General features: G+C 33.8%; 2 protein-coding genes across 5 annotated transcripts; one reads left to right on the top strand and one right to left on the bottom strand.

Annotated features, from left to right (window-relative positions):
• Positions 1–941: 941 nt before the first annotated feature.
• On the top strand, positions 942–6,911 carry LOC141692314 (ras-related protein RABE1a). Its single transcript, XM_074497089.1, has 9 exons — positions 942–1,089; positions 1,208–1,320; positions 2,796–2,868; positions 2,959–3,059; positions 4,181–4,246; positions 4,520–4,617; positions 4,752–4,814; positions 4,928–5,020; positions 6,526–6,911. The coding sequence occupies exons 2-9, from the start codon at positions 1,248–1,250 to the stop codon at positions 6,607–6,609; spliced, it is 651 nt and encodes a 216-aa protein (XP_074353190.1). The 5' UTR covers positions 942–1,089; positions 1,208–1,247; the 3' UTR covers positions 6,610–6,911.
• A 1,197-nt stretch (positions 6,912–8,108) lies between these two features.
• LOC141693856 (uncharacterized) lies at positions 8,109–12,330 on the bottom strand. Of its 4 annotated transcripts, none has more exons than XM_074499039.1 (7): positions 12,187–12,330; positions 11,762–11,862; positions 11,376–11,488; positions 8,902–10,242; positions 8,755–8,823; positions 8,472–8,670; positions 8,109–8,359 (listed from the first exon to the last, which is right to left on the bottom strand). In XM_074499039.1, exons 4-7 carry the CDS (start codon positions 10,192–10,194, stop codon positions 8,289–8,291), a joined length of 1,632 nt encoding a protein of 543 aa, XP_074355140.1. In that variant the 5' UTR covers positions 10,195–10,242; positions 11,376–11,488; positions 11,762–11,862; positions 12,187–12,330; the 3' UTR covers positions 8,109–8,288. The 4 variants fall into 4 exon arrangements, with proteins under 4 accessions (XP_074355140.1, XP_074355141.1, XP_074355139.1 ...); XM_074499040.1 differs by having other exon boundaries at positions 11,376–11,491; XM_074499038.1 differs by lacking the exon at positions 11,376–11,488 and having other exon boundaries at positions 8,755–8,820.
• Between the last annotated feature and the right edge of the window lie 3,690 nt (positions 12,331–16,020).

The raw sequence follows: 16,020 nt of genomic DNA on the forward strand, positions 1-16,020 counted from the left end.
TAATGTTAGTATTCATAATGTTGATAATAATGTTGGTGGTAATAATGTTGGCGGTCATAATGTTGATGATAACGTTGGTGGTGATAATTTTGACGGTGAAAATGTTGATGACGTAAAAGATGAGAAAAATGTTGAGAAAAAGAATCATGGATTTAAGAATAGTAACGATGTTGTGCCTTATGTCGGCAAGATTTTCGATACATTGGATGATGCAGAAGCATTTTATAGGAATTATGGTCGAAAAGAGGGATTTGAGATAATAATTAGGAATACTCATAAGCGAACAAACACAAAGGAACCATCATACCGTTTGTTTATTTGTCGAAAAGGTGGAAGGGTAGGAGCGACGCCGTTGGATTTTGGTAAAGGAAAACGGGAGAGGTAATTCCACGAACGAATTGTGTGTAGATGATGAGAATCATACCTGAGTAGCTGAATCAGCGAAGTAGATGTTGAAATTGCTCGAAATCGCCGGAGTAGATGAGAATTAGGTTTTTGTTATTATGAAATTAGGGATTTCAGGAAGAAACGGGTTAAACCCGGGTCTCGTCTTCCGCAATGACTCATTGCGGGGGTTGCAATGGGTCATTGCGGAGGCCGGGGTTATTCTGTAATTTCGCGAATTTTAAGTAATAGTTTGTTAAAATAAAGAATTTATTAATAAAAATATATAAATACAAAATAAAAATATAACAACCAAATAATAAATATATTAGGAATTTATGCATCAATTAAAATTATTTATATATTAATTATCTATTATTTTACAATTATTTAAAAATAAAACTAAATTATTTGCAGCAATGAAGCATTGCGCAAGCCGCATTGAGTTAAAGCTGGTGAGCTCCCGCAATGTAACAATGCGTAACCCGCATTCCGCAATGTAACAATGCGGCATGGGTTATTAGAACCACCTGTCGCTGTGGAAGGGCACCCATAAAATAATAATATTAAATAAATAAATATATAAAATTTGACGCACAATGACCGACCGGTGGCGTCGTCTTGGCTTGTATTCACACCAATTTTTAAAATCTGAAATCTAACAGGGATAGATCACCTCCCCTCTTCGATTGTTTATCCGATCAGGTAACTTATTAATTTAATTCTGTTTTTGTCTTGTATGATATCCTACATCAAATCATATTCATCTTACATTTTTTACATTTAAATTCATTCTAATTGCTCTGATCTAATCTATAAACAGTACCTAGGGTTTCACTAGTAATTTGAAAGATATACACACTATGGCTGCTCCACCCGCTAGACCTCGAGCCGATTACGATTATCTTATCAAGCTTCTTTTGATCGGTGACAGCGGTTTGTATCTACCCCCCTCTCCCTCTCTCCCTCCCCCCTCCTCTCTCTCTCAATATATAATAATTTTCAGATTTGAATTTAGATGTTGCAAATGTATTTGATAATCTCCTGCCTATGTTTATAATTAATTAGTTGTAAATGCTGTAAACTGTATACATTCTGTGTTCGTGTGTGATCTCGATCATAATACTTTATAATAATGTGTTTTTGTTTTGTCGTTTATTAGATCTTAAGTTTGATAATTTTGATTTGTTCTAGTACCAGGGGAGATATGATTTAGCTTAATTTGTAAACCGTACTGTAATTATGCAAGCGTGTTATGTGTATATTAGCAATGCTTCTTAGCTGATTACCTACTTTAGTTATTGTATATTTGTATGTCACACATTATTATCTTTTATTGTGCAACCACTTGTTTTCTTCAGAGATGTTATATAGATCGAGGCATATCATTTTTAGTGTATTGATTGTCCTACTTTTTCAAATGATATTCCCAGCTTTTTGCCATTTACCCAATGCCTTGTGTACGGATATTTTGACTCGTAAAGTCATCCTGTTTTTCATTTCTCTATCTTCTATTAGTATTAAATACTGCAGGTGGTCACCTGACTGATGTATTGTCCTCTGTACAAATTGTAGAAAAATCTGAACAAGCATCTGAAACAAATTTCAAGCCAAAATGTGTACAAACGAGTGTAATATGTTATATATAATTCATTGTGTAATTCAGTGAGTGCTTAATTGGCATTTTGGTTAAGAACACCACCACATGACAACCATTTCAGTTTTCACTTATTTGTTTAATTTTTAGTTCTAGATGTGCAAATGGAATTGCAGTGTTTGGTGTATTTATATGTATAGAAAGTTGATTGTACTGTTTTACTCCCCACTTTAAGGTGGCCAGGGACTGTTTGCATGTCCTTAATTTTTTCAACTTAAAGTAACTTTTAGTTTAAAAAATTTGAGTACCATAAGGTACTTTTTTATTTCTCACATCAAACTCTATATAATTAAATCATCTTTTAACTCATGTTTTACTTTTATATTTATCTGTGTTTTATACTTTTATTCTATATATAATAAATTTTATTTTTTAGTCAAAATTTATTAAATTAATTTACTTTTAAGTAAAATTAGCCAAGCATACATTCAAATTAAAGTTAGAAATATCACTTTTCACTTAAAGTGAATAAGTTGCACTGTAAGTGATAAGTAACTATTTTTAAGTTCAGCCAAATGGGCTCTAAGTCTTTGTCGTACAATTGTGTGGTTTACTTTAACTCCAATTTGAAACAAACTTGAAAGTGTAATGACCAGTGTTTAACAATTTTATAATCCAGGTAAGACTAATTACTAGATTTTAACTTTTGTCATATTAATCTGCTTACTGTTCGACCCGCGTACCAATCTAATATATGAAATTCTCTCTTCTTTTTTTCTTAGAATGATCATAATATACTTACCTTTGCTCACAGGCGTGGGTAAGAGTTGCTTGCTTTTACGATTCTCAGATGGTTCTTTCACCACTAGTTTCATTACAACCATTGGGTAGGTATATTTTGATTTCCTGTTGTTTCACATGGTCCTTTGTTACAGTAAAGTTGTGAACAAGTACTAACTAGTGGAGGTTTTTTATAGTATTGATTTTAAAATAAGAACAATCGAGCTCGATGGAAAACGAATTAAACTGCAAATCTGGGATACTGCGGGTCAGGAACGATTCAGAACAATTACTACTGGTATGTGTACTGGAGAACCTCCTGTTGAATCTCTCGCTTTGTCGAAATATATGTGATATTTATGTTGTGTTTGCATTTTATTATAATTGATAATGCTATTAAGATCTTATAATGTTAGTGGCATTCAAATAACTTTGGAAAAGATACCCGATTAATATGAATTCAGGTTTATGCCGCATTTGCACTTTTGATATCATTGATAATGCTTTAATGATCTTATAATATTAGTGGCATTCACAGAAAGTTGGAAAAAATACCCGAGTAATTTAAGTTTAGGTTCCGTGCAACATAGTTTGAAGTATGTCATTGCACAAGCACTCACTCTCGCTTATGAGTTATGTCTCTCTGGGACAATTTAATTCAAGAGATTGGCTGAGAAGTGCAATTTCTATTTGTGGCCAATACAAACAAAAGAAGTTCCTCTATATAAATTGAGACCCAAGATGTGGAAATGCACAACATTTTTTAAGATTGAAGCTCCAATGTCCCAATTAGAACATAAGTTAATGGGAATATGTTAAACTTAATAAATGCAACTGCTCTATAGCCTATCCTTGTACCCGAACTTTTGTTACACGGACATAAATAGCAAACCAATGTAGAAAGATATACACATATACAGATTTGCATATATTTATGCAAGTTACTGAGTATAAGCTTTGGACTTGGGATCACATCATCTTATATCCTGTTCTATTATGGCATTGTGGAACTGCTTTCCATCTTAAGGGCATTTAGTGGTGATAGTGGCATCATGCTATATAACATGTTATCTTGGATTTGTCAGTTTTATTATGTTTGGCATCATCTTTATATATAGCCCTAGTTCTTCAAGTTACATAATGTTTGTCTATCAGAAAGTATCCATTTCAGTTTGTAAAAATTAGGATTTTTTTGGTTCGAGCTCCAATTGCGAAATTAATGTGATCGAGGTAATTTGCACATTGTTTTTTATTAATGTTTTGGTAACTTTAAGTTTCAGTTTTCATGTGTCTAATATATTTTACAAAGTTTTAGAATTTGACTAACAATTTCTGTTATTCTTTTTGCTAAGTTTAGAACATTAATATATGTACTTTATCCATTAATGATGAGCTAAACATTATTTTCTGCTTATGCAGCTTATTACCGTGGAGCCATGGGTATTTTGCTGGTGTATGATGTAACCGATGAATCCTCTTTCAACAGTAATTGATTTTTACATCTTTCTTGAAGTATATTAATCAACTATATAGGCCATTGTATTATGATGATTGACGTTCTTCTATTTTCCTCACAAAAAGAGTATATTTGATGTTTCACTAGGTGCATTCAATTTTTCTTGCTGTATCCATTGTTTTTTTATTATTTCTTGCAAGTTGGATGCTGCTCTGCTCTATAAAATACTGTTAAATTGTTTAATTTCCTAATACTTTTTTACTTTCATTGTTCTTTATTGTTTCTCCTGTTCCCATTTGTAGATATTAGGAACTGGATCCGTAACATTGAACAACATGCTTCTGATAATGTTAACAAGATTCTGGTGGGCAACAAGGCTGACATGGATGAAAGCAAAAGGGTCTGCTTTATTCTCTTTACCATTCTTCAGCTTCGCTAACTTTGCATGCATGCATGGTATAAAGAGTTTTTGTAATTGCTGCCAGTAGCTGTCTTTAACATTGATCCCGAGGAACCCTATGTTTTTTTTCACAGGCCGTTCCTACCTCGAAGGGGCAGGCACTTGCTGATGAATATGGCATTAAGTTCTTTGAGACTGTGAGTAAGCTTATGAGTGTGTTATATTTGAATCGTAAAAGTACATGCTATTTCTGTCATTAAATAAATGTTCACCTTTTTTTTTTATTGTGGTGTTGTAATAATTTAAACAGAGTGCAAAGACGAATATGAATGTAGAAGAGGTTTTCTTTTCAGTTGCTAAGGACATAAAGCAAAGACTTGCTGAAACTGATTCAAAAACCGAGGTACCAACTACCTTACCCAAGTGCTTACAAGATTCTAGTTTTCTTTGTACATCTCTCACCTTTTGTAAATTATGGTGACATATCCAGTGCTGTGAAAGGCACGAATAAATTAAAAGCATAAATTTAATTTTGATTGGCAACTCGTGAAGCACGATTAGACGTGTGCTTTCTTGTAAAAATTAAGATAGTTAAAGAAATTCTGATGTGAATATATACTTGAACAAGTTTGTTGCTAGTTCAGATGCATGCATACTTGAACAATATATAATTGAACTAGCTCACAAGACATCAATCAACCATGTTTGACAACTCAACTGCTTCATAATCATTTAGTTCTACATAGATGAAAAAAATACGGAGACTAGAGATTTTGATTAGAGATGTGGAAAGCAAAGTATCAGTGGAGAGTCGCAATAGAAGAGATGGCAGAGCTGACTCTTTTGAGAGGCAGAACTGAATGGGAGAAGTGGGATGCGAACTGAGAGAATGTGAGGCAGCTGTGTTAGGTTATATATTAATTTTGGGGGGAGGGGGAAGGCAAGAGTGATGTGTTTTGTGTTAAGGATTTTAAGATTTTTAGTATATAAACCCACGATTTGTCAGAGATATGTGTGTTGACTTTTGCTTTACTATGCACTTTATGTGCAATTTAAAATTTGCCTAAAATCACAACTTTGACGTGTGCTTTCTTGTAAAAATTAAGATAGTTAAAGAATTTCTGATATGAATATATACTTGAACAAATTTGTTGCTAGTTCAGATGCATGTATACTTGAACAATATATAATTGAACTAGCTCACAAGACATCAATCGACCATGTTTGACAACTCAACTGCTTCATAATCATTTAGTTCTACATAGATGAAAAAATATACGGAGACTAGAGATTTTGATTAGAGATGTGTAAAACAGGGTATCAGTGAAGAGTCGCAATAGAAGAGATGGTAGAGCTGACTCTTTTGAGAGGCAGAACTGAATGGGAGAAGTGGGATGCGAACTGAGAGAATGTGAGGCAGATGTATTAGGTTATTTATTTATTTTGGGGGGAGGGGGAAGGCAAGAGTGATGTGTTTTGTGTTTAGGATTTTAAGATTTTAAGTACATGAACCCACGGTTTCTCTTAGATATTTGTGTGTACTTTTGCTTTAAAATGTACTTTATGTACAATTTAAATTTGCCTAAAATCAAAACTTTGACTCACAAATCTTGCGCTAACTCGTGATAAGTGCAAATTTTGCAACACTGTTACACTGGTCAATATTAATGACTCATTTTTTCTTTAATATTATATTGTCATGGAGTTAATCAAGTAGGTGGTCGGCCTTTTGTTCTGCATTGATGTGTTTTAATCTAATCTTCTTTTGATACATATTCTTAAGATATAAGGTCATTACATATGGCTCGCATAGTTGACGCATGTCCAAAAATTATTTTTACTACTACTGACTTAGCTGTTTATCTTTTCTCCATGGCTTTTACTGACCTGTCATGCAAAATTGTGCAGCCGCAAACTATCAAGATTAACCAACCAGACCAGGGAGCAGGGACCTCTGCAGCTTCTCAAAAATCAGCTTGCTGTGGCTCTTAAGAGAGATATATCTGTGGGGTGAGAAAGTTGAAACTGTGGTGTAATGGACAAGAAAGTTGAATACAGTGGTGTTGAGGAAGATTTTCTCGTTTCGATTGCTTGTATTGTTACAAAGTCGTATTCGAGTGATAGTTCCTATTTCAAAATATTGATCAGTATAGAAGTTTTTACTTGTCTAGTTCATAGTATTGTGTTTTTCTTGCAGTTTGCAAGTAGCAGCAGCCTCTTCTGTTCACCTTTTTTAAGGATATTGATATTGTCGTGAATGCTTTTAGAATTTAGTGTTCATTTATTTGGTGCTACTTCTTTCTTTTGCATTTTTTAGCGTTGCAACTAGATATATACATTGAGTTATTAGTTCTTGCAAGAAATCTTTATATGTTTCGGTCACTGTAGTCACCAGAATATTATTGGGATTTTGTCACGTGTAATTAAACAACAATATTGAGCCACATTTTCAGAAATAATTTTATTATGATATGCAAAATGATGAAGATATCTATTTACATATTATGATATGCTCAATTGCTCACTGTAACTCGAACAGAAATGTGTAGACGGTGGAGCAGCAAAATTTAACTAAAAAATGTCAGGCTTTTAGTTGCAGACGAAGGAATATAGTGATTTCTTCAGCAAATTTAAAAAAGATTAAACGAATATATAGAAATGTCAATAGATTTATTGCAAGCTAACGCTGCAAATTGATGGACAAAAACAAACGAACAAATGAAACAAGTTAAAAAGTTAAAACGAAATTGGAGCAGCAAGAGATGAATGTGATGGGAAAATTCTTGAGAAAGAGATCCCCTATAAAGTTATTATTCTGACTTTCTGTAATCATCACATCTTCTCTTAGTACATGTGATGAGGTAGTTGTATTCAGTAAAGAACTCCTTCACCATCTCACACATATCCTCATGATTAGATGCCATCCCCCCACAATCTGATAGGAAAAGAGATTCATTTTCTTTGGCGTAGAGCACGATGCGTGAAAGAACTCAGAGTTTGTATCACCTTCAGCTACCCAAAAAAATTCGCCCTCAGATCTTAATAATTTTAAAATGTTGTAGAACTTGTAGCATTATCCTTTGCACGGATATGTTATTTAACGATATGTGTGAAACGTGTAACAAAATACAGAAAAGTTGGAAGAAAACATTTAAAAATTTCAATAGTAATAGGAATTTAGGAGAGGGTGTACTGTAGGGGGTCAATTTAGTTACATTATATACCTCTGAAACTATGAAAAGAGGATTGGTAGAGTTGTTGTAGCATGCCCGGTACTGCTACCAAAATCACAATACACACTTCGAGAGAAGGCCCAATTTCACAATTAATTTTTTTACATTGCATTAAATACCGACTTGAAATCTACTAGACATAGGATAGCAATTTGTTTACAGTGCAGTAAGTAAATACCGACTTGAAATCTACTAGACATAGGATAGCATCGCTTACAGCTTATCTATGTTAAATAGTGACAGAGAACTCTCCGCCCAAGCTCAAACTGAAAATTATATTAATACATTATTGGACAAGCATTCAGTATCCTCTCAGAAGTTAACACAAGTTTGTCACTGAACTTCATAAAAAAAGTATCCCACAAGACAGTCCATTGAATACACCTGTACATAACAAGAAACACTTATTATATTTATACCCCATTTGCAGTGAATCATTTACAGTAACTGTTTGCCATCTTCCTTTCCGTAAATACGCTGAAGTTCACGAGTAGCAGCTAGAAACGATTCTGCATTAAACGAAATTTAAAATCAATTTGAAGGGTATAGAATACACATTTACAAGTAAAATCACAAGTGAAAGCTCAAGCTAGTAAAATATAAATGAGCAGATAACAACACCTCTCCAAAGACGAAATGATTTCTGGTTAATAGGTGATCCAGTTATTGTCTGGATAACTTCAAACAACGAATTCTGTGGTGTGCTCCTGAGCTCTTGGACAATTCCATAAACTGTCTTCCCATTATTAAAGTATATGTGATTATTCGGGTGCTTTGTTTTGCAACCAGCGTGACGCTCAAATTCATAAGCATTAATTACCTGTATAAACCAATCAGTGTACATTTAGGAAATTAAACGAGGAAAATTATACTTCTAGATGGAGATACTATATAAAGAACTGACCTTAGAAAGGTTACACGGGTGACAATCACACAGATATCCAGAACCTTTTATTATACCGCAGAGCTTCTTCTACCCCCCACAAGAATAAAGTTTAGGAATCAGTGTCAAGTAAATCTAAATAACAAACTCATGGCAAAAAGAGTTTACCTCACTTGACCAGGAAACATACTTCACAGGCACTCCATCGAATATACCAGTTGATAGCAAACTTCTTACATTTGATGGAAAATTGTTTAGAGGAGCTTTTTTGCTTGCTTTTTGATCCACTTTTTTGTTTGGAGAATAATCACACTGGCTAATTATTTGAGCACCACTTGCAAATAAGCTAGCATTTGAATCAAGCAACCGCTTCTGATTTAGTGCTTCTGAATTTTGAACCGAAGACTGGCCCATTAGCAAGTCTTGACTGCATTCCAGTCTTTCCGGAGGACATCTGTCCTTAAAATCATTTAAACCGTGAAAAGGTATGATAGTACTTTCACCATTGCTAAATGAGAGGCCCATCGTTAAGCCCCTATTACTCACTGTGTTGCACGTGTGGCCTAGTGACAATGAATTCTCATCAGCATTGTTGTCAGTTTGGCCTATGCATAGAGTCTCATTAATATCTTTGTTAAAGATTTGACCTATTGATATATCATTGTTATCATCCATGCTGAAAGATTGACCTGCTGGTATAACATTGTCATTATCCTGGAATGGGTTACTCATTAGGATGGCATGTTTGTCCATCACTGCCATAACATTAGCGGCATCCGTGTTCATACAATACCTTCTTGTAAAATTATTGTTAATTTTGTAACTCTGACCGCTTGATATCCGACACTCATCCTTGTTATAGGATTGATCCATTGATATTAAACTGTCGTCCTCCCTGTTAAACATGTTAGTCATTGATATCACATTCTCATCCTTTTTCTTGAATGAGAGTCCCATTGTTATAGATGCATCACCTGCCTTACTATAAGCATGAGAAAGTGGCATGATATCACTATTGCCACCTGCACAAACCTGTTCTAATGCAGCAGACATGTAATCCTCCGAGTTATTTACTAGGCCAACCTTGCCTTTCCTAATGCCACTATAGCCAAGACCTGATCCGGGATCAAAAGAAGAGTAGCTTTTAAATGAATCTTCAAGAACCTTTTTGTCCAAATTCATAGCGCCTATGCCAACTGATGAATCATTTCCGAGATTAAAACTGATACTTCTTTCAGCTTCTGGGTCAAATAGTCTTTCACTGAAGTGCCCAGTAAGTGGCTGAAAACTCAACGCATTTCCGCAGTGAGAAGTGTTTGAGGTCAGAAGCCCAGAGAACAAAGCGTGGTTTGGAACTTCAACAACTTGTTTCTTGTTGGGGAATAAATTTGTATCAGAGCTATCCAGGAACCACGGTTCGGATCGCTTCTGCTCAATTCTAGAGGATAAATTACAAGTCATCTCACCATCTAGATTTCCTGAATCTTTTGTTGTACAGAACGTCCCATCCTGAAAGTCTCACAAAAAAAACCATTGGCTAAACAACCATAAAGACCAACAGTGTCGAATACCCATAAACTAACATTATTTACAAGTTGAACAGACATCTAAGTAGTAGGGACACAAGAAGCCTATTGTACATTTAAACAACTAATTATTTATTAAAAAAAGCTTTAAATTTATTGGAATATTTATTATTTCTTGTAGTTGGAGCAAAAGAGCCAATATGTATTTCAATTCTTAAACTATTAAACTTACAACAGAAGGATAACGTCATCCATTTCACAAGAAGGTTCATTTGAGTTTGTTTCTACCACATTTACAAAATAACCACTGTACTCTTTTGATGTGATCACACAAAACACAGTCTTTACTTTGTGAAGTTCTAAGATCGAGTTGCAGATAATTAAAGATGGTCACTGTCAACTATAATTTCAGATTTGAAAAGGTAGCTCATCATAAGCCAACTTTGAGCAAGTATATAAAGAGGAAGGGGGAAGCAGCTGGATCTGGGTAATTATTTTACTCAAAATATTTAAACAAAGTAGTTGTCAATTCCCATTTTAGGCTGCAAATGTTTAATTTCTTGTTAAAATTAAAATTCTTTCTCCTATACATTGTATGAGCAGCTTTTAATCCCAACTCTCTTCAAAATCTTATATAGCCATTCCTCCCCATAGTTGCACTTAATATTTCCTTATTTCTAGGCAATTAACCATTCTTAAAAGATGATAAAACCATGCTAGTCGGCAATGTGTCGATCGTGTTAGTGACTAGTACAAGGTGTTAACTGTATCTACATTATCACTAGTGATTATTGTCATAGTAATACATTACAAATGTATAAGGTAATATACACTGTAAATGATAAATGATACTCCCTCCGTACCATAATACGTTTCCCATTTTGACTTTCGTAACCGTTCACGTTAAGCGATTGACTATTAATTTACGGTTAATCTATAAGATCAAACATAGTCATGAGTGATCTTGTTGTATTCGTGTTTACGAGTACTTGAATACAGTGAAGTTTTATATTTAATACTAATACAAAATTAAAGATATTAACAATCAAAAACGTGCATTGGCAAACGTGTCCGACACAAATGGGAAAAATATTTAGGGACAGAGGGAGTACTAACCACTGCCCTAAATCTTAGTCAAATTATTCATAGGCCATAGCCGCGTTATAGATGAAAATTGGCTGTCACTTTAAAAAATGCCCCATCTACTTGCTCTTCTTACATCTGCTACACTGCTTTTGTAACACAATGCAGTACCATTACAATGCAGGCACACAAAACTATTTAGTTTTAAGTATTTATTTAAATCTCTTATCCGGGTATTTCATACTTGCATTCGTGGAAAAGTTAAGCCAATTTTTTAAAAAAGCTTATGAAAGCATAAATATATTAACTATCTCCAACTTAACAATCTGTCGAATTATAGCATTCATGATTTGTGAGTGAGACAATTACATTAAATAGAACAAATATGTTCATGCGCATATCAGAACTTCAAAGCATACCATGAGTATGAGTATATGTTCCCACTAATAAGACTGTAAGCACGCAGGGGCATTACTGCATATATTTCATCCAAGAAAGCCAGAATTGGAGCATACGTTTGCTGCATAAAAAAATGCCAGTAAAATATTCATATTAAAATAATACAAAGCAATCAAACACAAGAAACAACATTCCCAATATTTTATAACTACGAGGTCTGTTCTCACGCTAAAATTTATTCTTGTTCGAAAAAATCGTTTATATAATCACATCTTAATACATATTGGGGAAAAAATAAAAATGCAACAAACTAGAGCAAACTCGGTAGATTTACTTAGTCAAGCAATTGATTAGTACATTTCACATTTGATAAGCAGCTAGCATTTGTAGTCGAGGATTAATAAAATTTCTGTATCTATATATATAAAAGTATATAGATATATACCTTATAAGTTACATCAAAAGTGGCGTTGCTGATCGGAGATTAGTGAACTTTCCGGCGAAAATGCACGGAGGAGTTGGACCTCAAGATTTTAGTTAAATGCAAAGAATTTGGGGGGTCATTCGGCGTGGGCCATGGGTCGTAGGTGAGATGGGCCGGGGAGGTGTAAGTTTGGGCCACCAAGGGGGGTCGAATCTTACTTTACTCGATGTGACTTTTTAACCCTTTTGCCTTCTCTAATTAGGTTGATAATAAAATCGATTTTTAATTTGGATGGGTCATTTTTTGCCTTTAAACAACTGTTGCTTATAAAAATCGTAAATATCAACTAGCTTTATAACTCGTACAAGAAACGGATATACTCTAGTTTTATTTGTTATAAAAATATATGTAAATCTGTAAAATGTATAATAGATTATGTTACAAGTGTTAGCGTCATCTAAACATAAGTTTATCCACCTATGATTGCGCTGCAAGTTATGCCCAACACCTGTAGTTCTGAAATATTTGCATGATTGTAACTAATGGAGAACCAATTTCATTCTATATTTGTCTACCTTATTCTGCAAGAGTCTTGCAGGCTTACATAACAGAACATCATTTAAGCAACTTCATTTTGTGGTATCCTTATTCCTATTTTTGGGTCGTAGAATACCATACATTACAAAGCGGAAAGTGCCTGTAAAAGGCCATACATAATTCGATACGCTAGCTGAAACTTTAATGTTTGAACATTACACAAATAAGAACACCCCATATGGATAAAACTGCAAGTGGTTAGTGAAATGAGCAAAATATTGCATGCCAACCGATTTATGAGCCTAAAAAGGGCCTACACATGTTTCGGAGGGGCAAGAATCATGCACTTACAGTGTAGCCCAGAATTGATAAGCTTTCAGCCAAGTACGTGAAAAAATAACTAACCTAAAGCAAACATAAGCAATATTTAATTGTAAAGAAAAAATACATAGAAAACTCTGGGCATTAAATATTTAAAGGCACCAATTAATTGTTCTAGTGTAGTCACAAACACAATAACCTCGAGTTGATAAGCAGTGCCCAATATTGTTTAGGTAATCCACCACTTTGGCTTATTTTCATGTTCAAATACATAACCATGTCATTTGCTTCATTTCCATGTTGAAGCATCTGTCTCTACTCTTTCACATTGATAAGTATATTCAAATCCTCCATGAGCATCTTAGCTTCTTATACAACGTTATCTTTTAGCTATACTTCTTGCATCTAATTGAATGGTGACTCCTTCGCTGAGTGCAAAGTTATCAAAGTACAACAACCACATCATAACATCAAAAGGTTGCAGTGAACTCTTGGGCAAAAATATTACATATAATAATTCACTGCATATTTTACGTAAGTTCTTGGGCTTTTAAAAGTTTAAACTGTTGACAAAATATTATTATTTTTTGTTAAATGTAAACATATGGATTAGTCTAGACAAATTTTTTTATCGTAGGTAACCCGCAGCCGCTACCCTTCGGGTGCGCACTGCGTAAATCCTACGGGCTCACACAATAGCCTACAAACTACGTGAACCAAGCTAAACCGCATTTAAGCGACAGGCTCTGGCTACAAACCTTCAACAAAAATGTTTTATTAAAAAATAATTTCTTTTAGAAAGTCATGTAACTTCATAATCAGACCAGTTGGCATTTGCGGCATATTAAAGCAACTCGAAGGGGAATAAATTTTCTCCTCTTCTCCTGAGTCAAGACTACAATTTTAATTGAGATCACTTACTTTTTGTGCACTAAATCTATAAATTAACATATACCAAGTATTCACACATTTATAAAATAATAATATTTTAATTTTAAATTAAAAAAAATGTGCAATACTAATTCTTCTAAACCTTATAGATTTAAGTCTTAAAATAATTATGATGACGCAAGTACTTCTAGTTAGCGAATAGACTAATAGCATATTTAGCCGTTTCGACTTGCACTTTCTATAATTCTAATTTCAAATTTTATGGTGATTCTCAGAGGTCTAAACTGAGCATAAACTTTTCAAAGTGCATCGTAATTATATTAGTTCTTATGAGAATTTACCTCCATCCTTTTCTTTATACCACTATCTATGATATTATTTTTTTAATATTAATGATCATTTTGATGAAATAACTTTTATGAGGTTTATATTCTTTTTCTTATTGGTCATTTATTTAGTTTGCACTAAATATTTAAGACTCCTCTGATAATTTCAATGCGTATTTCCTGCCTAACATATCACAATTGAAAGGAAAGGGAAACCGAGAAAGAGCAGGACTTGATAGACATTCCCGTTTTAAAAATTTGCCTCCACGGTTTTAATACAATAAAAACTAAAATAATTAGGATGACGCAAGTACTTCTATTTAGCGAATAACCTAATAGCATATTTAGCCGTTTCGACTTACACCTTCTATAACTCTGATTTCAAACTTCATGGTGGTTCCGAGAGGTCTAAACTGAGCACAAACTTTTCAAAGTGCATCGTAATTGCATTAGTTCTTCTGAGACTCTGCCTCCATACTCTTCTTTATACCACTATCTATGATACTGTTTTTTTTAATATGAATGATCATTTTGATGAAATAAATTTTGTGGGGTTTACATTCTTTTTCTTATTGGTCTTTTATTTAGATTGCACTAAATATTTAAGACACCTCCGATAACTTCACTGCGTATTTTCTGCCTAATAGGTCATAGGATTGAGAGAAAAGGGAGACCGGGAAAGAGCAGGACTTGATAGACATTGCCGTTTCAAAAATTTGCCTCCACGGTTTGTAATACAATCAAAACTAAAATATTAATCACTTCATCAACAGAATCAAAGCTATGTCCATAGCAGCTATGACCACAGATATTAAGTGTAAATCTGTTGCCCAGTAAAGATATAATTGTTTAAGGGGGGTTGGATACAATTGTATAAATGTTTCGAACAAGTAATAAAATATAACAGCTTTTTATATTTCTGATAAAAACTGTTACAAAATCCTCTCAAGAAATACTGATATTCTTGAGAGCTGCTAGGTCGAATGATCCTCGAGTGTGATACACTAAGTGATGACCTAAACTGTATTTATATACTACACAACTACAACAGAATAATCTAAGATATATATTATCAAAAACTAACTGAAATTGATACATATCTTAAACTAAACAGATAAAATCCTATAACTCAGACGTAACAGATATCTGCTCCATATTATAAGGAACATAACAAATCCTCTAATGCTGACTGTCTTCAAATACTGATGTCATACAAATGCTGATGACATACCAAATCCTGATGGTACATCAGATCCTGATAACACCCGAACAACCAGATACTGAGCTTCTTCTGATCATTGAGAATTCAATATGTAACAATCTCCCCCAATTTATGCTTAATACAATGAAGCATAAATTCCATTCTCAATGATGCCAAAACTAATCTACAAAATGTACAAGAAGTAAAGCTTACTTCAGTATCTTCAGATAACTGACAGTTGTTCCAAGAAAGTTCTTCAATCTTTCTTCCGCTTTGTCTCGTAGGACTTTAACAAGCTTTTTCTTCAACTCTCTCTTCTCTTCAGTGTCTTCTCCAAGCTGATAGATATCTGATCTTAACTTAGAAATTGAGTTTTTGCTTATCTCAAGATCACCAATCAACATGAAGCTTAAACTGACATCTTCATGATCAGGACTGAAGGACGAGGACTGTTGAGAAAAACTTGTAGCACTACAGCTGCCTTTTTCATCTGCATTTCTTGACCAGTATAAGTTCTATACTCAGGAACATAATCACCATTGTATTTATCATCTTTTGTCATAACTCTTCTTCTGATCA

Source organism: Apium graveolens, chromosome 10, assembly GCF_009905375.1.
Source record: "Apium graveolens cultivar Ventura chromosome 10, ASM990537v1, whole genome shotgun sequence".
NCBI lineage: Eukaryota > Viridiplantae > Streptophyta > Magnoliopsida > Apiales > Apiaceae > Apium > Apium graveolens.

Coding starts and splice junctions, on each gene's coding strand:
- LOC141693856 (XM_074499037.1), bottom strand. Junction 8,824..8,901: donor ATGTTTCCTGGTCAAGTGAG/GTAAACTCTTTT, acceptor TGTGGGGGGTAG/AAGAAGCTCTGCGGTATAAT. Junction 8,360..8,471: donor ATCATTTCGTCTTTGGAGAG/GTGTTGTTATCT, acceptor CGTTTAATGCAG/AATCGTTTCTAGCTGCTACT.
- LOC141692314 (XM_074497089.1), top strand. CDS start 1,248: ATGGCTGCTCCACCCGCTAGACCTCGAGCCGATTACGATTATCTTATC. Junction 1,321..2,795: donor TCTTTTGATCGGTGACAGCG/GTTTGTATCTAC, acceptor CTTTGCTCACAG/GCGTGGGTAAGAGTTGCTTG. Junction 5,021..6,525: donor AAACTGATTCAAAAACCGAG/GTACCAACTACC, acceptor AAAATTGTGCAG/CCGCAAACTATCAAGATTAA.